Below are 21,581 nucleotides of genomic sequence, written 5' to 3' on the forward strand. Positions count from 1 at the left end.
AAGTTTTGTCTCTCTGCAGAGCTGCACCCCAGCTAACCTCGACTATCTTCATCTTGCGGCTGGTGATGTTCTCCAGTGCCACGTCCACACAGGTCTTCAACTCAGCAAAATCCAGCAAGCCATTGAGGAGGGGGTCTTCTTGAAGATGCAGCTTCTCTCGAGTCACAACCTGTTCCAGCTCTGAGTAGAGGTTTCCGTTCAGCTCCAGGCGACAGATCTCAGCAAGGATGTGCAGGAGGCCCTTCTGCCCAGGTTCCATCTGTGCAGATGTCTTTATATTCTCTAGCCCTGGAATAGCCAACTTGACTCCATGCTTTGCTATCTTCTTCTGTAATTTCTGGATCAACTCTGTAGAGGAGAGAAGGAATATGAAAACAAAATTATTTATGTCGCTGGTGCTTTTGACTTTGCTAATATTTGTTCACAGGAAAGGTTGTCTCCTAAGGGGCTTCTCCATAAGTCCTTGCCAAATAAAGATGGGGTGTCTACTTCATACCGGACGCATCCAATCAGAAAGCATAGGGATATAGGAATCTTCTTACCTTTGCAATGTTCAAAGCTGGAGTGAAGCTGGGCGTTGGAGGACAAGCAGCCATTCTCCACATATGGCACAAAGCAAAATTTCTCAAGTGTGGGAGGGGTCTGCTCCTGCTGTCGGCGAGGAGCCACACTAGCGTGAAGACCAGAGATCTGGACAGCTCCTGCTGTGATGGTGTCAAAGCAGCGGTCCACAACAGCATCAAAAGCTACAAGGCAAGGCAAGAGTCAACAGAAAGCATGGGGAAAGCAGTGAGAACGTAGTGCAATCAGATGGAGAAGAATCTTTCAGAATTTGGTCCAAGAGAAAATCCAGCTGCAAACAGCTTTATGACTCCCATAAATCTATCTTACTCAGGGGTCAGCAAACTTTTTTCAGCAGGGGGCCAGTCCACATCCCTCAGACCTTGTGGGGGGGGGGCAAGACTATATTTTGAAAAATAATAATGAACGAATTCCTGTGCCCCACAAATAACCCAGAGATGCATTTTAAATAAAAGGACGCATTCTACTCATGTAAAAACACGCTGATTCTCGGACCGTCCACGGGCCGGATGTGGAAGGCGATTGGGCCGGATCCAGCCCCTGGGCCTTAGTTTGCCTACCCATGATCTTACTGTTTTAAGTCGGCACAAATACTTTTGAATATTGTTGTCCATAAAGGAGCCCCTATTAAAAAAGAGAGACTGCCCATTACCTTCAACCTCATCATTGTATTTGTGTGCACGTTCTCGGTGTAACTTTGGATCAATGCAAACGGAGCGGATTCTGGTTGGCAAGCGCAGGCTTCTTCCTGTTTCCCCCAAGATGATCAAATGCAGCAGGGTGTCAAGGAATGTCACCCAATTCCCGCTCCACAACACCTTCCCAGCATTCCCTGGGGACAAGAAGCAATCTAATTAGCCCAAAACAGCCACTGGCATGACAATGGCAGCACAAAGTGAGAAACTATTCACATCTCTGTCTTCTGTATCAACTGTACTGGCTATGCCCCCAAAGTCCTTGTGCTTTCCAAGCTAGCTAAGGGGAAGCATTGCCTAGACTGACCTCCAGTTTCTCAAAAGCTTGCCTAATGGTGAACATCTGTTATCAACATTTCTGAATCCTAATTCACTTTCGTTTCATCATCAGTCACTGAGATGAAGAAGCTTCAAAAAAATGGAAGGGTGGGCAAGGCTATTGATGGCTATTGGGTACGATGACTATGTTCTAACTACACTGTTGGAGGCTGTACATTTCTCAATACCAGTTACTGGGAATCACAAGTATTCTTTTATTATCTATTTAGTTATAAAATTTCTATACTGCCCTTCAACTGAAGATCACAGGGAGCTTCACAATGTGAAAACACAAAAATACACACCATAATAACAAACGAAAACAAAACCCCACACCACCACCACCACCATCATCATCATGAATGCTGTTGCACTCAGTTCCCGCTTTGGAGCTTTCCCATGAAACAACTGGTTGGCCACTGTGAGAACAGGATGCTGAACTAGGTGAGCCATTGCTATGATTCAACAAGGGTCTTCTTACATTCAAAATGAACAGTAATAATCCTAAGCCCTATCTTTCAGTTAAGGTACACGGCCTTACCATTACTACTGGATTCCAGGAGTCCCTGGAATGTTGGCCCGTAATCATAGCCACGCAGACGAAGCTCTTTGTAAATGTCCGCCTTGGTTAAAAGGATGTCTGGGCATGTATTTGGCTGGATCTCCAAATCAGTTTGCTGGTTGCGAAAGTTATTCAGAGCGGTTTCTTCCAAAGGGCAGATTTTTCCTAGGAGACACAGTATGTAGAAGAAAGGGCAAGTGAATGGCGAGGCCGACACCCCTTTGATTTCCTCAGAGTACGTGTAGTGGGAGCAATTACTTACCACTCACAGCCAGATTTCCATTCCCAGACACTTCAAAACGCTGAGAAGCTGGCATGAGTCTCACCTCTAGCTGTGTTGCACCTGCAAGGTAGGCAGAAATTGTCAGGACATTAAGAGATTAAACATAGCCTGCAGAAACACGGTTCACCAGACTATGCCAATTGCCTAAGCTGCAGAGACTTTGACTAGCCTCACCTTTCTTAGGTAGTATTGTTGCCTGGTGGATTGTAACATCTTCAAACGTGACAGGCATTTCTTCCATGGAGGTCCCTAGAGATCTTGCCAGAGTGCGCCAGGCCAGCACCAAGTAGCCAGTGGCTGGGTACAGAACCCTGCCGTCAATGCAGTGACCCACCAAATAATTATCCGGTGATTCAGGATTCACATCTGTCAATGATGATATTAAAAAAAAAAATGAACAAAGCATATTTTTCAAACCTACATCTCTGGCTCAAGAAGACTCCAAAGCTGTTTCCCACAAGTTGCCAAATGTTCCCACTTTCCCCACCACCACTATATAAGTTTCAGTGCTGCAAACATCTAAAAGAAAGCAGCTCTTTCCCCCACTCCCTAGTTTCCCATCATCAATTTAATTCTTCTGCTAAAGCAAGGGCATGCTTTAGAAGCTTGTTTTACTACAATTTCCACCACCCCATACCCATTGGTCACATTGGCAGGGGCTGATAGAGCTAGGAGCACAGCAACGTATAGAGGGCCACAGGTTCCCCATCCCCCTAGGAGCCAGCTCCTAGGGGCTGAGGTTCCTTCGGCCCCCCCCCAATTTTTTTTTGAGGAGGGCCGCCCACCCCCGTTGATGGGCATCAACATTCAAATGATGTTCATGCACCGCATCATGTGATTATGCAGGGCAGGTCTTACCCCCTCCCCAAATATTTTATTCAAGTTGGCACCCCTGCCCATCCCTGTGTCCCAAAGTGATACAAGGTGTATGGTGGTTCATACATTTCCCCTAGAGATAAATTCTGAAAATGCCATTTTGAGCATTTTAAGATAATCTGCTTTTGGAGAACGAAGTAGCTGGTACACACCAATATTGTACACTGTTGCTGATCCAGAACCACCAGCGCCCGTTGGGAAGTCTTCAGCTTTTGGGATATCCCATGTCTGACTGTGGTCCCAGAGAATGTAAGGGGAGATAAGGGGAGTCCCCACAGGAGCAGGATATTCAGCAGGTGGAAGCAGATTGTTCGCAAGGACATTGATTCTAAGAAAACACATAAAAATGAATTTGTGAAGTTGCATGCAACAGTAGCAAATGGAAGGCAAACCAATAGCTAGGAGCCAACATGGGACTAAGGACCCCCAACCACTACAGTGGTACCTTGGGTTACAGACGCTTCAGGTTACAAATGCTTCAGGTTACAGACTCTGCTAACCCAGAAATAGCACCTTGGGTTAAGAACTTTGCTTCAGGATGAGAACAAAAATCGCAGTGTGGCAGCGGGAGGCCCCATTAGCTAAAGTGGTACCTCAGGTTAAGAACAGTTTCAAGTTAAGAACGGACCTCCAGAACAAATTAAGTTCTTAACTCGAGGTATCACTGTAATTTATGTGGTCCTGGCCTCTTCTAAAAATGTGCAATATTTTCTCCCTTCTCTTCAAAAGGCAAAACAGCCTTTTGGAACACGGCAAGGAACTCAGGCATCAATGGAAGTTCTGGTTTCAGAGAGACAGAGAGATTTATGTCGATATAAAAGCTGGATCCTACACAAAGCTTTTGAAACAAATACACTAGGTTTTCAATTCACCTGAATGAAAGCAACCCCTATCCATTTTGCTACTATGCTCGTGCCATAAATGGCCCTGCAGCACTTCTCCCCATGGCATTCAATCCTGCTTTAAGGTGGCAACGTAGCTGGGGGGGTGGGGTGGGGCTACTAGAAGAGTTTGGATTTGATATCCCGCTTTTCACTACCCGAAGGAGTCTCAAAGCGGCTAACATTCTCCTTTCCCTTCCTCCCCCACAACAAACACTCTGTGAGGTGAGTGGGGCTGAGAGACTTCAGAGAAGTGTGACTAGCCCAAGGTCACCCAGCAGCTGCATGTGACTAGCCCAAGGTCACCCAGCAGCTGCATACTAAAGGTATAATTCAGTCTATTCCAAAAATGACTTCCACTTGCACAATGGGGGTTTCATTGGCTCTTCATCTCTCTTCCAGAGGGTCCACCAACCCTTGTCTGCATTTGAGTTTGAGGGTGTGCAAAGGGCTGGATGGAACAGGAAGTTTCCATTGGGCTCATAGGAGTCTGTTGTGCAAACAGAGCTGCAGAGCTGGTTATTGCCCTATGTTTCTCATTAGCTTTCACTCATCTTCTTACCCTGTAAGGTGGATTTTTCCAATGTGTGTCAGGAAGAATTCCAGGTTGTTTTTATGTTCTTTCTTCATCAAGGGTAAAATGGTGCAGGTTGGCTTCAAAGCTCTTCTCAGGATTGCCTAGACAGGTGGAGTTCAAAATGTTATCAGAAAAGAAAAGAAATCACTGGCTTCCTTCTTCTAAAACAGACCATTAGCCAAGGTTGTCAAATGTTTTTCTGGCTCTACAAGAGAAAAATGTTGGCAACCCCAGAAGGAAATACCATTTTACATAACAATAATATTCTGCCTTCTGAAAATGGAAGGGACTTCTCCAATGGAGGTTCCTGCTGAATGTGGTGATTTTTGCTAATTATAACCCTTGACACCCCCCCCCACGTTGTTCCAAAACAGTTTTTGGAATAATATAGGGGGAACAAGGAATCAATGGAAATCCTCTCCCTCCCACCTCACTTTAACCAGCAACAGTACCCCATGAACAGAATTGGCTCAAGGAACTTGGAATCCTAGGCATTTCCTGGAAAAATCTACAGACACCCAGCACTCAGCAAAAGTAAAACACAAATCAAGATTTTTTTAAAAAAACAACAACAACACTAGACTCCAGCAAACACCACTGGTAATACATGCATACTTTTACAGGCTGTGTTTTACACCGTGAATCCATAGTAGAAAACCACAGACTAGACTAGAAAAACTGGAAAAGAAATTATATGCAAAACAGCCAAGAGAGCAACAGAGCTTAATAACTGTTGCATAATTTTAGGTTACACAAACCAAACCTTTGCATTTACATTAGTACACTGAATCCTCTATAAATGAGCTATGGCTTCAAGGTATCTTAAGAGGCATCCCAAACAAATACACTTTGTTCCTTTTCAATCCTGCCGCAAAATACGACTTGTGCCTTGATCCAAACTACGTTTACATGGGAGTTAGTTCTATTGGTGACAGCAGAACTAACGTCCAAGAAAAAAGGCTTAGGATTGCAGTCCAAGCCTGCCATTTATAAGCTCAGTTACATGGGAGTGAGCCTCATTGTTGAACTCATATTCCAATAAAACCCCTCCATTAGCAGTCTTCCTTCACTAGAAGGATCTCAATCAGAAGACAAACAAAATAGCCTAGGCATGACTCTTGTGGGAGACATGTATTTAGAGGGACCACAATGATAGACACTTGCTATCCATCTTTTCTCCAATGGCCCCAAGGAAGTGGAAGGAGTGACTACAGCTCAGCCCTTCCACAGCAACATGGGCAGCTCTTGATGCAATGCTGGGAGTAGGCTCTTATGAAATTCTATATGGCTGCCTTGTGCTGTTTTCAGACAGAGGCACTGAGCAAATCAATGCCAACATCTCTATTCAGTAACAAAGTGCTACTCCTTACGCAAAAGCAGGGAGGAGGAACCTGTGGCCCTGCAGATGTTGCAGGGCTAAAACCCCTGCCATCCCTTATTTAAAAGAAAACAAAACTACCATTAAAACTACCGAAGGAGAATTCTTCTCTGACATCGTATCGAAAAACACAAGTTACCAATGAACCGTAAGAACTACCGTAACAGCTATGCTACCGGGTAAGCTCAGGTAAATAGGACAGCCTTTACCTGGCACTTTAAGACTATAATGTAGGCGAGAAAGGCTCATGTCTTTTATTGCCCAAGGTGGAGCAGCAAATGGCCACAAGTCAAGGTGTACAATATTGAAGGCCAGTCAAGTTATTTTGGCAACTGAACACCAAACAAACACATCTTCCCCTCCCTGGCAGTAAAAATACAAGAAGGACAAACTAAGCGACAAACACATTTTGCCCTTTCATGAACACCCCAATTCTGCTGCCTGAGGTTGCCACCTAACTGTGCCTAACAGTAGGGTGGGTGTTGACAGCAGGCCCCACACAGATCTCTTTTGGGAAGGAGTCCTACCTGAGGAACAATAACAAAAAAGACCCTATCTGTTGTCACCAATTCTTTCACTTCCTGCAAGAAGACAGAAAATACCTCTAATTTTGTCAAAATCTCATTGCTTATGTCTTTCAATGTAAGTTGCTTGGAGACCTTGGTAATAAGCGACTAAGAAATCCTAATGATAATGGTAACAAATGTTAAGATCACAACCTAAGATGTTATTTCTTTTATCCTCCCTGCCACTTTCTTCTCACACATTATATTCATCTATTTGATGGATTCTGTTTTCTTCTCCTTAGTTTCTGGTGTATACACAGCAATGGATGAATACATTTAAATCACTAGGTTCTTGAGGGAAAGCTGCATGGAAATTTAGGATAACTGATGTGGGAAGGTGTTGAGAACCAGAATGGAAACCATTGTGGTCACTAGAAAAAGGAGAATCTTGTCCCGATGCCTCACGAGCTTCATGCCATGAGTGAACCCCAAGGGTAATACCTGCAGAAGGGCATGTGGGGCAATCTCCACGACCACAGCATCTTCTGGAATATGTCTCAGGCCTTCCTGGAACAATACTGGGCTCACAAGGTTATTCACATGGTACTCAGCAGAAGAGTTCTGAGCCAGATCGCTTTGCCACTGAGATTCAGGGATGGAAGTGCTGATCCAGCGGGAGGAACGAGGCTTTGGACTGGGAATAACCTAGAAAATAAGAAAAATGAGGCAGGAGACTTAAGCAAAAAAGAACCACACCAAACAATGCATGTGCTACCCTTCCCCCCTATTTAGGAGCATTACCTTCTTCAGGGCACTAAGCAGCACTGGTGCAATGGATGCCATATAGTATGAGTGGAAAGCAACTCCTGCGCTGAGCACCTCTTTAGCAAATACACCTTCTGCTTTCAGCTTGGCTACAAATTTGACCACAGAGTCCTAAGGAAAGCGAGAGAGAAAAATAGCATTGAACAGGTGTTACAAAGGCCTGGTACATTGCAATAAGCCTCTGCCTGTGAAGCGACCATCATTCTCCATAACTGACTCGGCATGGCTTATCCGACATCTTCCTAAGTGCATATGCAATAATATCCATTATTTAAACCCAAACCCCCTGAACACTGTGGAGCCCCGAGCACAAGAAATAGACTACAGCTGGAAGGAGGTGAGTTTTGCATGCTGTCCAAATCTTTAGATTCAGGCTGCTAGCGTTAAGTTTCTTGCTAGCCTTCATTTTCAGATGCATTTCCTCTGGTGAGTTTGCTTTCCTTCTCAATTCAATTTGACATTATTTAATCAGGTGCCTCTTCCTGACCTCCTGAGGTTTGGCCCGGAACAAAATTCCAGCGATGAGGACACGCCAACTCGATATCCTAAACATGTAGCAATTTAAGTATTGGCTCATACTAAGTTCTCACCTGAGGCCCTGAAACAGTGACAGTGTCTTCAGAGTTGTGACAGGCAGGTACCACACCGGCAGGGCACTTGCGTTTGCACTCCTCCCACGTCAGACCTGTAAAAGACAGATTGCTTTGGATGAGTTCAGCCCTCTTAGGAGTAGTCAGGAAGAAAGTTTTCCCTAAGAGCAAGTGAGGCCAAACAACTCCCAATTTCCTAGTGTCTTATTCCCCTGCTAGAACTAGACTGGACATTCTAGAACACATTCCTTACAACCATTTCAGCTGCATCATACTTCGGGATGGGCAAATATGTCAGCTTTGGTCTCTCTTAGTTTCTCATTTTTCCAATCATAAATTTGATTCTCCACTTCAGTTTGATTTTTTTTTTAAAGTCCTTATGAAAATTCATCAGCATTTTAGTGTGATTTTTTTTTATTTAAAAAATTATACCCCCCCCCAAATATCTTATACACATCTATATGCTCACTTAACCCTAGTATAAGTATTTTTAAAAACACATTACATGGCGGGAGAGCTGCACTGCAAATTTAAGAGAAGTGTGAGTTTCAAAGGATGGCTACGTTTTGGTTCAGAAATGTTTTTAGAAATTGTGACTGAGGTAAGTTCATCTGAATCCCTCGTCACATTAGAGGAATTGTGAGGACCAGGAATGATATTTTATATTATTTTAAATATTTTCAGCCTGCCCTTCATTGCAATGTGGCACCATGACAGGGTACAATAGTATAAATTAAAACCAATAACTACAATTATAAAACATAACAGATAAAATATATAGTAAAAACTACAGCAGAAACACCAATACCAGTATGGTTTAACAACAACAAACAACAACAACAACAACAACAACAACAACAACAACAGGCAGCTAACCCAACCCACCCCCTATAAAGACCTGAATTGAATTGATGGGTTTTCAGTAAGTTCCAGAAACTCCTAAATGTTGCACCAAACATATTTCACAAGGGACGGATTAATACCATAGTTGGGGTGCCACCACAAAACAAGTCCTCTCCCTGGTTGCAACATACTAGATTTATCTTGGATGTGGAACAACCAACGACAGAATCAGCTGCTGATCTCAACACACACACAGGTTCTTATGAAAGGATGTTTCTTCAGACAGCTAGACTGAATGTTGCCCAAATCTCACATCCTAATCCATACACAGGTAGATGTGCAGCGCAATCGTATGCATGTTCACTCAGAAGTACTAACTAAATGTGCACAGAATTACAGCTACATAAAGCACAATAATACTCAGAGGTTAGATGCTTAGAAATCAAGCTAATCTAGCAAAAGATAAAACCGACCATATGGTGGGTTGTACACAAAGCAGTGGAGGTCCAGTCACAAACCTTTCCCCATTACAGCAGGGACGGAGCAAGGGGGGCGGCCCGCCCCGGGTTCCGGGGGGGGGCACTTTGGTCGGCCCCGCCCTAGCCCGCCCCGCCGGGAGGCCCCCAACGGGGGCATGCCGCCTTTTCCCCCTTTCAGCGGCTTTTTTTCAGCGGGAGGGGCAGGCCAGCGAGGAGGGGGTGTCATGCCAGGGACAAGTGTGACGCCCCCTCCTCGCTGGCCCGCCCCTCGCGCTGAAAAACAGCGGCTGAAAGGGGGGAAAAGGGAAGCAGAGCAGGCGTGTTCAAGCCTCCGCACCGCCGCCCCGGGCAGCGAAGAGGCTTCCTCCGCCGCTGCTTACAGTTAATACATTTCCAAAGCTACATAAAGCAAGCTGAAACCAAAGTGCAGTATCAGTATAAAAACCTGCTGCATCACCTCAAGGGCTCATAAACTGACCAACCTAGCAATCATTGCTGTCTGTATATGTAACAATATTTATCTGTAACTGAGCGTCTGAGGCTTAGGCATCAACACTTACCCTGTAGAACCTCACTAATCCCTTAGCGATGGAGACACCACTATCCTAATGGGTAAGCCTGATGGGAACTGTAGTCCAGCAACATAGGGCAGGCATCATTTTGGCTACCCGTGCAGATTATGGTCTGATTGATTGCACATAAGTTGTCCTTTTTATAAAACCTTTTGAGTACAGGCTTCAATGAGATCTTGCTAAGGAGCTTCCTAAACTATAGCAGATTTAATATAATCCTGTCTCATTCGCCCTCATAACAATCTCTTCTTACCAATTTTAAAATAAATACTTTATAAAGGAAATGTTCCATAGGGTATTTTATTGAAATGCAGCTTTACTAGAGAGTCGTAATACTACCTTGTACTATGCATTAGGATAGTTTATAGCTATTTTCTACTATTTAGATAGTATAAAGAAGACGAATTGTTATGAGACAATTTTGTGATGCTTGAATTTCCTGTGTAAAAAATTGCTCTCATCTGATTTCACAATGTGCAATCCCAACAGCACCTAACTAAACCTAAAGAAACTATGTAAGTACCGGTAGGTGTAGGTACCAATCTGAAAAGAAATGCCTTTTGGGGCTGGCAGTAGCTCAGAAGTTGAGCAGCTGCTTCACATGCAGAAGATTCCAGAAGATCCAAGACATTTCCAGGTAGGGATGAGAGATAACCCTATCTGAAACCTTGGAGATTTTCTGCCAGTCCATATAGACATTACTAAGATAGATGGACCAATTGTCTGACTCCTTATAAGCCAAGTGACTTATAATCAACCAGTTGTACATAACCAGTTGCCAGACATATTATATATGCTCTTATGAACGCTTGCCTGCTTTTAAGCATCACAAAACCGGTCTACAGAATGTCCATTTGTAGGCTGATTAATGGCATGTAACAGCAACAAAACCTCAGTCCGTAATAACTCTGACATTTTTCTGAATTTTATCAAATATTGCCCAGGGTAGATAAAGCCAGCCTCTTTAAACCTGCCCCATACTGCATTAAGGTAACTAGATGAGAACAGTTTTGTGAAGTGACGGTAAGATTAAAATAGATCATCTGACAAATAAATAATAGAGCACATCTAGTAACCTACCAACAGCAGCCATGCCTCCTGGTGGTAGCTTGGCCTCTTTGATGCACCGGCCCCTCCAATAGGCAGCAAGAACAGCCTCTTCGTGACTTAAGGAGTTATCTGCGTAGCCACAGGCTAGCTCCCCAACTGAGTGACCGACGATTCCATCAGGCTGCAAACCCATGGCCTTTAAAAGATCGATCTGTGCAATCTGGGGATTAGAAAATGGGCTGCAGTCTTTTATTTATGCCTTTGCGTGGAGTTCTCACGTGCCGCTTTCTGTCAGTCAAAGTGGCCTCAAAGTGGTTTTACATATAAACAAGCAATGTGATTTACAGAACTCATCCAATACAATTAAAAGCAACAGTAGTAAAAAAAAAAAGGATAATAAATGTTAAAATACAAAAAAGGGGGAGGGGGAGGTGACAGGCTGAAAAAAAATGACTCTAAACATAGCCTTTGAAAGCCTGGGAAAAGAGGGGAGTTTTTACCATGTGCTGGAAGCACCTCAGTGCCATAGCCATACAAAATTCCTTTTCACTCCTCCTCTACTGTCTTCTTCATTCCACATCAGCACAATGCTTATGGGTCTGCTGAATACTTATCCTATTCCTACACTTGCTTATCCGTTGCTTTATGCAACCCACAGTCACATTCCGTTGCATCTCCACATTGCTCATTCACCTCCTCTTTGCCCTCATGCTGCCCTTTGCTTCCTCCTTAGCGGGAGCCAAGCAGGTTCAAAATGTAGAACAGCATATGCAATCCTACCTTGGGGAGTTTGCCACACGATACGTGAATCTTTTATTTGTTATTTATTACATTTATACCTCAACTTTCCTCCATGGAGCTCTAGAGGCCTACAGTGTTTTTCCCTCTTTCCATTTTATCCTCACAACAGCCTGCTTAGGCCGAGGGAGAGTGAGTGGCCCAACGTCACCCAGTGGGCTTCATGGCTGGGTAAGGATTCCAGGCCCAAATCTAATACTCTAATCATTACAAAACATTGTTCCCCCCTGGAAACAGGAAATGCCTAATAGCATTGACCCTTAACTCACATTTCTTTGTTTGTTTGTTTTTTAAAATCACATCTAGTGATTTTTCCTCCTCTCACCCACCTTTTGATGTCAAAAAGGCATCTGTTGTTTTCCCTAGCTCTGTAGGAAAGTGCTATTATGTGTACACCAAGATCCCATCACAAAATGTACTCAACAGAAATATCCCCCTATTGTCACACTCAAATCTGGACACCCACTTAGCAGAACTTTTAGCACATTTCTTGCTGCTCTTGAGCAACAACAAAGACCAAGACCCTGAGCTAACATCAAAACTTTTGTCTCTACGTGCCAACCTGCAGAATAACGGCAGCAGGTGGTGTGCCTATGCAGGTACAAGAAATCAGCATGGAGGTGTTGTAAAGGCTCACACCCTCACTCGGCCATCTTAAAAAGGGACAGCTCAGAAGGTGAAATGGGAGTTTTTCAGAAATGCTCCTCTTTCTATTTTGCTTCCCCTGCAGTACACAGAATAAAAGCAAAGCCTTTTTGCATCGAAACTGGAGCCCGTTGCCAGTGATCCCCGGCTGAAAGGTGGGTTGTAAAGATGACTGTCTACATGATGTACATCACTAGAACTGATGAGGAAAACAGTGAGCCATCAGAAGAGTCACTTTTCATGGGAGGCACAAAGCAAAGGGGGAGACCTTCCTTCTTACCTGAATAGCAGCAAGTGCAACGAAAGCATTGACAGTGTCGTTAAAGGTGTTCTCATCCGTGCTCTGGAGTAGATCGGACACCTTCAGGCCCGTGTCTTTCAGAGCCTCGTCTGAATGCAAGATGGATTGCCGGAAGAGATCGAGCTGCATCAGGCTAAGCCCCATTCCTTTCCACTGGGTGCCCATGCCTATGGGATGGAACAAGCAGAGGAGTACCTTTTAGCACTGCTGGGTATGTGAAAAGCACGAGGATGTGACATTTTATTTTGACATTGAGAGTGGTGCTTCAGATGTAAAAGATATGAAACCCTTCTAGCCTGGGCTTTTTTTTCCAGCTGGAACTCACCAGAACTCAGTTCTGGCACCTCTCAGGTGGGCGCCATTGCCATTATAAGAGAACAGCAGAGGTGTTCATGGTGAGTTCTAGCACCTCTTTTTCTAGAAAAACAGCACTGCTTCTAGCTAGTTAGAAGCATCATTTCATACTACCGGTGTGTGTAGCTGCCTTTTACTGCCATTGGTCTATCTAGTTCAGTATTGTCCATATCAACAAGGTTTCAGACAGGGAACATTCACAGCCATACTTGGGAGATGCTAGAGATCTGAACCTGGAACCCTCTGCATGCGAAGCAGATGCTCTGCCACTGAGCAGTGGCACTATCCTAAATCTCTCTCTCTTTCTATGTGTGCGTGTGCCTCCTATAATCGGTGTGAGCTATTCAGCTTTATGACTGTATTAAATAAATCATAAGGCTATTTGGCATGACATAAAAGGAGACTCTTGAGAGTCCCATGGACTGCAAAAAGATCAAACCTATCCATCCTTAAAGAAATCAGCCCCGAGTGCTCACTGGAAGGACAGATCCTGAAGTTGAAGCTCCAGTACTTTGGCCACCTCATGAGAAGAGAAGACTCCCTGGAAAAGACCCTGATGTTGGGGAAGATGGAGGGCACAAGGAGAAGGGGACGACAGAGGATGAGATGGTTGGACAGTGTTCTCAAAGCGACTAGCATGAGTTTGGCCAAACTGCGGGAGGCAGTGAAAGATAGGCATGCTGGCGTGCTCTGGTCCATGGGGTCACGAAGTCAGACACGACTGAACAACAACAAAAAACTTTACAAAATTAGAAATCTAGGCTCAAACAAAAGGAGTGTGCATGTGTGATTAGTATGTAATTTACCTGAGCAGATGTACCACAGAGGCCGCCCCGAGGACTGAGCATTCTGAAGCTCCTTCACATCGCTCTCGCTGCCAACCAAGGTGTAGCCCCTGTAAGGCATGGATGACACAGGTATCCCAGAGATATCATTGAGCATGCTCAGAAGTGCTGTGTGTTGCTGCAGATTTCTGCTCTGTTCTATTAACGCCTCTACTGCTTCTTGAGTCCTTCCACAAAACTGCACCAATCGTGGCAAATGATGAGTCTCCGGGGAGGAAGATGTCTTCTCATTGGGCCTCAGAATGACATGGGCATTTGACCCTCCAAAGCCAAAGGAATTGATTCCACAAAGGTGACCTTTTGTGGGGGTTGGTTTAGTAACGACTTGTATACGACCATCTAGTAAGGCAGGAATATCTGGATTTGGGGTGTTGTAGTGAATGTTGGGTGCCCACAGACCATGCTCTAAAGAGAGAACCACCTGAGAAATAGAGAACATAACAGTGCAGGCTAAGAACATTTTTCAATCATGCATCTTTTGCATAGTTTGGGATAGAAACCTGAGATCCTCAAGAATCAAAGTTTACGTTAGAAGACAATCATTGCAGTTCAATCTACTAATATATAAACAGGACATGTATCCTCACTGATCACCTTTTCTTCTGTCACATCTAATTATCAGAAGTAATCCATTCATCAGAAGCTGGAAGGTCAGAATTATCTTCTACTGAGAATTTAAGGCTCAGAATGGTGAAGTAACTTCATAAATGCCTTGGAGCAAGTCAGAATGCTCTTCCAGAACCCGTTTCTCAAATTGTAGCTCCCACTCATCTAATCCTTGAATTTTGCTGTATTATATGCTGTGACACATTAATTATAGTTAATTAATTAGAGGTATTGGAGCTATAATCCTACCTGCTATGACCATACCACACATTTTGCTTTCTCACCAGCCAGCTATTCTTCCCCACTTTTCACAGGTTCCGTCCCTCTTCCTTTTAAAATGTGGGCTTTCTGATTGGCTTAGAACTGTACACACACTGGTTTAAGCAAACGTGTTGATCAGGGATGCTGAAATGATGGGTGTCACGGGGCAAGTGTATTGTGAAAGAAATGCTGCCGCAAACAAAATCTACAGAGCTTCTGTGAAACAAAGCCATTAGGCTTTAGGTCTCAGAGACTGGTTATGCACACTTAATTGGGAATAAGCCCATGTACTCAATGGAACTCACTTACAAGCAGATATGCAGAGGACTGCACTATTTGTGTAATCGTTATTTTGCATAGCAACGAATGCACCACCGGGGCACATTTTCCTTTGACAGATGAATAAATATGACAGAAAATGGACAATTTATTTGCTGAGGCAAGCAAATGTTCTTGAGGTCACAAATCTCCACTGCAGCTGTTGCTTCCTATATCTATCCCAGCTGCACTGAACCCTACAGCCACAAACACCATACAAAGCCAGGGAAAGACTCTTCAAGACATCTTTCCCTTCTGTCTTTTCCCCTCCCCTCCCCCCTTCTCTTCCCTCTGCTCACCACTTTATCACTCTCCTTTCATCCCAAGAGAGCAAGTTGCGCAGCTCTACCTCTGTGCATTGGTTTGGTTACAACAGGCACCCCCAAACTCAGCCCTGTTTTGGGACTACAACTCCCATCATCCCTAGCTAACAGGACCAGTGGTCAGGGATGATGGGAGTTGTAGTCCCAAAACATCTGGAGGGCCGAGTTTGGGGATGCCTGGGTTATAACAAGGCCTGCTCACTTCTAGCCTTTGAAGCCCCTAGCCATCATAAATATTAAAAATAATGACACGCAAAAACAAAATAAGGTAGCCAAACCTTCCCCCAAAGATCTAAGCGGATCTAAGAGGACTGGTTTGTTGAGGTCTAATCAGAACCAAAATAATTTTAATAATATTTACGGACATTTTAACGTTTTAATATTACAAAATCCAGATCAGTTACAGCAGTAAAAAGATCTTTTAGCCAACCACATCTCTTATTTACTTAAATTTGCAACTCAGAGTGTATATTACATTTTGGTCTGATGCCCATAAAAACAAGTTGTGAAACTTGGCATTTGATAAGGCCAAAAGATTTACAATTATCTACATCTGGGACCCGCCCCCCCTTTGAACTTGGGGTCCAGGCCAAGTGACCTTCTTACTTTCCCCTCCCCCACATGATTTTCCCTAATTACAACAGATAAATCTGAAGTCCCCCAACAGATTTTGCTTCTCTCTCTCTCTCTCACACACACACACACACACACACACACATACCCTCCTGCCCAACACAAATGAATGGACATCAACTTTTCTTTTCTTTTTACCTTTGCTAAAGCAGCAAGACCAGAAGCAGGTTCTGGGTGACCCATGTTAGATTTAGTTGATCCAACCAACAGTGGTGGTCGATCCGATTGGCAAAAGACATTGACGATCCCGTTCACTTCCTGAGGATCTCCAACCTAGCAACGGAGAAAGGCAGGAAGTTAGGAGGAGTTACTGGATAGATTTCAAGCCTGGTGAGCTCTGTCAGACTTTTTTTCTGAACAGCTGTGTGTGCAGGTGTACAACTGAGTGTGGGAAAAGGAATACAATGCCCGCTGCCGCTGCTATGGTGCCAGCAATGGCTGAGGCCTTCTCATTAGAGTCCAGATCTGCCACCGCCTTGGGAGCCCCTGCCCCCCCCCAAACCACCTGTACAGCACCCTGTTGGTGAACAGGTGGTGCTGCTGATCTCCTCCCCACCCTTGTTCCTGATGTAGATCTTGACTCATCTCTTCTTCCCTGGAATAAGAGGGGCGAACGCCATTTTGCTGTTCGCCTCGGGGGCCAAAATGTCTTGGCCAGGCCTCCTCACACATGCTTACATGAAAGAATTTAACACTGTGAAACCAGGATGCAAACCGCAACGTTTCTGAAATATATTGAGAGGAACTGTGGAGTGAGTGGAGATGAGAGGAGGTAACCTATTATATCTAGTGAAAGCGTCAAATAGCAACTGCCAGTCTATGAAAGCAAAATGTCAAATGGGAAATCTAATTGCTCCCAACCAAAGTATGATAAATAATATGGAATTAAAAAGAAACTAGCATTGAATGAAAGAGAACAGAGACAGAACAGGGGACATGGAGAGAGGGCAAACCTTGGTGCCTGTGCCATGAGCTTCTATATATTCCACTTCCTCAGGCTTAATCCCAGACTCCCTGTACAGGGAACTGACCAACTGCTGCTGCATCCATCCAGAGGGGAACGTTACACCTGAAGCAAAAAGAATGGTCAATTCCTGGGTCCATACAAGGAAATTATCCATATGTCTTCCTTTAGGTTGTGAACTAAATCTTGCGGTGGCAGAATTTGCCTCTAAGTGCAGCATGTGCTGAATGAAGTGGTCTGATGATGTGCAGTCAGAGGCCTAGTGGGCGGGGCGAGGGGGGACCATCTCCCCAGGCACAGTTTTTTCGAGGGCATGTTTTGATTCTCAAACCGCCCCTGCCAGTCCCGCAGTGCTTTGCGAATCTGATCCCACATCCCAGACTCACGAAGCAGTGTGGGGCTGGCAGGGTGTTGAGGAGGACACAACAGGCATGTGCCCTTCCAATCAGTCCAATCTAGCGGCTTAACCCCACTCGGCAAACTGCTCCTGTCTGTGAGCTTTGATTTAGGAAGTTTTTCAGTTCAATCAGGGAATAAAGCTCTCCTAAGGTGCGCGGTGGGTTAAACAACAGAGCCTAGGGCTTGCTGATCAGAAGGTCGGCAGTTCAAATCTCCGCGACAGGGTGAGCTCCCGTTGCTTGGTCCCAGCTCCTGCCCACCTAGCAGTTCGAAAGCACGTCGAAGTGCAAGTAGATAAATAGGTACCGCTCCGGTGGGAAGGTAAACGGCATTTCCGTGCGCTGCTCTGGCTTCACCAGAAGTGGCTTAGTCATGCTGGCCACATGACCCGGAAGCTGTACGCCGGCTCCCTCGGCCAGTAACGCGAGATGAGCACCGCAACCCCAGAGTTGGACACGACTGGACCTAATGGTCAGGGGTCCCTTTACCTTTACGGTGCTTTGAACAAAGCACCACCTAGCTGCTATGTTATTTTGAGGAAGGTGCCACAAATTTCACATTGAGCATCCAACACTGTAAACTGCAAATGCTACTTTCAGAAGCACTTCCCCCACCCCATCACCGCTAACACCAAAGAGAGCTGGGCTTTCCATGTGCTCCCTAGATGGCACATGACTACACCGCATTACAAAATCTAAGGAAAGGCAGACCCAGTCACTGGGATGCACCTTCGCTTTTCACAACAAAGGATATGGATTCATTCAGGTTTAAGTCAGAGATGCTGTCTCTTTAATGGATTGCTTGGGTCTAAGCTGAAGCACTGCTACAGAAGCCCACATGGGATGAAGAGGGATGTATTATAAGTGAGTTCACAGCATGTGCCTTGGCCACATAGTTAAGACCGGCTTTCCCAAGGAAATGGACAGATATGCGTGCCAGCAAACTGAATGCTGCTCAGCCTTTAGCCTTGCCATTCCCTCCACACTGCAAGCACGCTATCTTGCTTTCCATATTTTTCACAGAAAAACTGGGCATTTACACAAACTTTTGTTGTTGCTTCTCAAAAAGGATGTTGTTGGTTGTTTTTTTTAAAAAAAATGGAAAACGGCTTGGTGGGGAGGGGGAAGAAGAGATAAGCACCATGATGGACCATTAGCTGTTGCTGCAAGCTTGCAGATCCTAGAGAAGGGCAAGAACTGTGTGGCAGAGCACATGCAATTCCTGGCATCTCTATGTAGCTCTGGGGAGAACCCCTTTCTGAAACCCTAGAGAGCTGCTGCCAGTCAGTGTTGACAATACTGAGCTACATGGACCAATCGTCTGACTTTGTATAAGCCAGCTTCCTATGTTCCTAATCGCAAAAAAAACAAAACAGGTAACACCCAAACTGAACAAGGTGAGACTATTCCTATCCCGACTGCACTGGGTTACATTCCATCGTCTACCAGGATGCATCTTAGAATGTCGCAAGCTCCAGATATTAATTTTAAACAAATCTTACCTTGCTCCTTAAATCCATCGGTATTACACCCAGCATTGACTATGGTAGCATAAACCCGTTTGGCTAGGGACTTCCTGGTCAGGAAAACAACTACAGCAGCTTCTGATCGGCAGTATCCATTCCCTGCAGAAATCCAGAGCCATGAGAAGCACCATCACATCACTACCCCACACGTAATCCACTTTAGATAGTTGTGTTTCTAGCAATACTTTCTCAAGGGTGCTGAGCAAGCAAAACACAAAAGCCAGCATCAAATAGCCCTTATTCATATTTAAAATGGCTGGGCTCTCAAATACCTCTCAACCTACTTATTTTGAGAAAAGGCATCAAGACAAAGCAGCTATTATTTTTATTATTAGATTTATATACCACACTTCATCATGAGAGCTCAGGGCGGTTCACAGAATATAGTAGAGATACACAAGGCACATCCATTTATCCTGATTTGTTTGCAGGGAGATCAGACAGTGTTGCCTATTTAAGGAGAACTCACTCCCATTTGACTGTGTGGAAAGTTAGATGACGTTGCATCAAAGTAAGTGTTATTATTACCCACTTTCCAGAACACTTTCTTTATCATACAAAAATCTGATCTTTTGGGGAATCAGTTGTGCAATATGTGTGTGACCGAATTTCACCTGAAAATGACAACAGTTTGGAAGTGCCCAGAGAAGAAGCAGAAGGAAGGAAGTCCTATATCTTGTTTGTTTAGTTTTTAAGTATTTCATTTCAAGGTATTTTTTTTAAAAAACCACTTAATATTTTAAAAACTCCTGTGAGAACTACTTATAAGGCTCATAATAGCTTTACTAATTACATTTCCCCTCATCTCATTATAATGCACTTTGAGCACTTGAACTACTTGAATCAATAAGGTTAGCAGAAGAAAACAAATTAAACAAATCATTGTCATATAAAATGTGCTAGTTTTAACAGTCTGCCTGTGTCTCGCACTTTTCCTAGTAGTTCTTCTAAAGAAACTGAATTCCGTTATTCATATATATATAGCTAATGATATATTTATTCCAGTATTGTTTATTAATTTTATGTGGATTTGAGGTATTTGCCCCTGAAGTATTCTAACAGGCAGATTAAATGATTTAGAGAAAAGAATCATCCAATTAAGTTATAGATAAGATCTTCCCCAGCCAGTCAGTTAAAAAAAAAAGGCCCATGTGTGTATTTATAATATTCCAGCTAGTTAAAAGTCTTCCCACACACACATAGTGAAGAACCTGTTTTACTTAACTGCTGCATTCAAACTAGTGCAAGATACCAATGATACATAACTTTGAATATATTTTCATTTGAAAGGAAAAAGAACAAGGTTGAGGTTACCTCACATTTCCTTGTTTCCTCTCAGACCTGCCTAGTATTATGTATTCATAATTTGGTCCCATTTTGCTCTGTTTTGTATGACATCACCCTCTAAGCTTCCCAGAAGTTACATATTTATATCTCCCTAGTTTCTTATTAAAGAGCCAATCTTTTGGGAAAAGAAAAGACTATTATTCTAAAATACTCCCGTACTTGAGAACAAGCTGCCTTCCATGCCTGCTTGGTTCGGTTCAAGCTTGACAAAACAAAACAATTAAAAGCAATTCATTATTGCAGAAAAGCCTTGAAAGAACAGTGATACCTTCTCTGTCTTTTCTGAAGACCAGTTAAACAGAAAGCTTATAAAAACAGAGAATGAAGAAAGCGAAAACCAAACGGTTTAGCTACTGGAGGAGAACAAGCCATGCAACTGAACGCTGCTGTTGTCAGTTCCAATATTTGTTATCCTGAAAAGAGCTGGGACTTCTTAATTTACCAAGAGAAGACCAAGATTTACACTCCCTCAAAAATGGGAGCCCTGCTGACTGCTTCCAGAAACATGGCCGAATATGAAAATAAACCCCTTACCTGAAGCATCAAAGGATTTGCAGGCACCCTCAGGACTAAGCATGCCAAGCTTCATGAACTGCACAGAAGTGTTGGGCTTCAGTACGAGATTGACTCCGCCTACAAGGGCTGAGCTGCATTGTCCACTGCGGATTGCTTTATAAGCATTTTCCAGAGCGACGAGGCCAGAGGAACACGCTGTGTCGATGGACATACTTGGTCCTTTGGGAACAAAAACCATGAAAGAAAGAAGACAACAAGCCACCATCAGTTGTTTTGCCTTTTTAGCTTTCTTAAAGCAATAAGTTGTTGTTATCTTGGGGAATAAAACCTTTAAGATGTGGTAACAGGAGTTTACAGAGAGGAAAGTTAGCTATTGTGGCACATTAATTTCAGCCCTGGTTTGACCCACACATGCTTACTCACAGTGCTGGATTTACGTATAAGCTAAACAAGCTATAGCTTAGGGCCCCACTCTCTTGGGGGGGGCCCAAAAAAATTAAAGGGGAAAAAAACTGGATGTACATTTCCAAAATATAAGATAAAAAACAAATAAAATAAAGCCTACATACAGCAACAGTGTTTCGTGTTGTGTAGGTTCCTATTTGTTATGTGCAAATGGCTTTAGATACCTATTAGGTCCATAAATTACCATATAGCATATATTCAACACAAAAAACAGCGACAATTTGTTGTTGACAAAGGACAGCTGGACATATACAGGGCCCCATT

The 21,581-nt window shown here is 43.8% G+C and overlaps 1 protein-coding gene across 1 annotated transcript in view; it reads right to left on the reverse strand.

Annotated features, from left to right (window-relative positions):
- Positions 1-21,581, reverse strand: part of FASN (fatty acid synthase) — a 56,660-nt gene that overhangs the window by 21,440 nt on the left and 13,639 nt on the right. The window contains exons 5-22 of the mRNA XM_033139125.1: positions 20,871-21,071; positions 18,966-19,088; positions 17,055-17,170; positions 16,240-16,374; positions 13,922-14,381; positions 12,741-12,928; positions 11,048-11,237; positions 8,074-8,168; positions 7,460-7,594; positions 7,160-7,363; positions 4,760-4,875; positions 3,469-3,644; positions 2,615-2,806; positions 2,420-2,500; positions 2,137-2,322; positions 1,235-1,414; positions 543-746; positions 38-348 (exon numbers count right to left, since the gene is read on the reverse strand). Of these exons, the coding sequence (XP_032995016.1) occupies positions 38-348; positions 543-746; positions 1,235-1,414; positions 2,137-2,322; positions 2,420-2,500; positions 2,615-2,806; positions 3,469-3,644; positions 4,760-4,875; positions 7,160-7,363; positions 7,460-7,594; positions 8,074-8,168; positions 11,048-11,237; positions 12,741-12,928; positions 13,922-14,381; positions 16,240-16,374; positions 17,055-17,170; positions 18,966-19,088; positions 20,871-21,071 (3,293 nt within the window). The remainder of the gene's footprint in view (positions 1-37; positions 349-542; positions 747-1,234; positions 1,415-2,136; positions 2,323-2,419; positions 2,501-2,614; positions 2,807-3,468; positions 3,645-4,759; positions 4,876-7,159; positions 7,364-7,459; positions 7,595-8,073; positions 8,169-11,047; positions 11,238-12,740; positions 12,929-13,921; positions 14,382-16,239; positions 16,375-17,054; positions 17,171-18,965; positions 19,089-20,870; positions 21,072-21,581) is intronic.

This window comes from Lacerta agilis, chromosome 2, assembly GCF_009819535.1.
Source record: "Lacerta agilis isolate rLacAgi1 chromosome 2, rLacAgi1.pri, whole genome shotgun sequence".
Lineage (NCBI taxonomy): Eukaryota > Metazoa > Chordata > Lepidosauria > Squamata > Lacertidae > Lacerta > Lacerta agilis.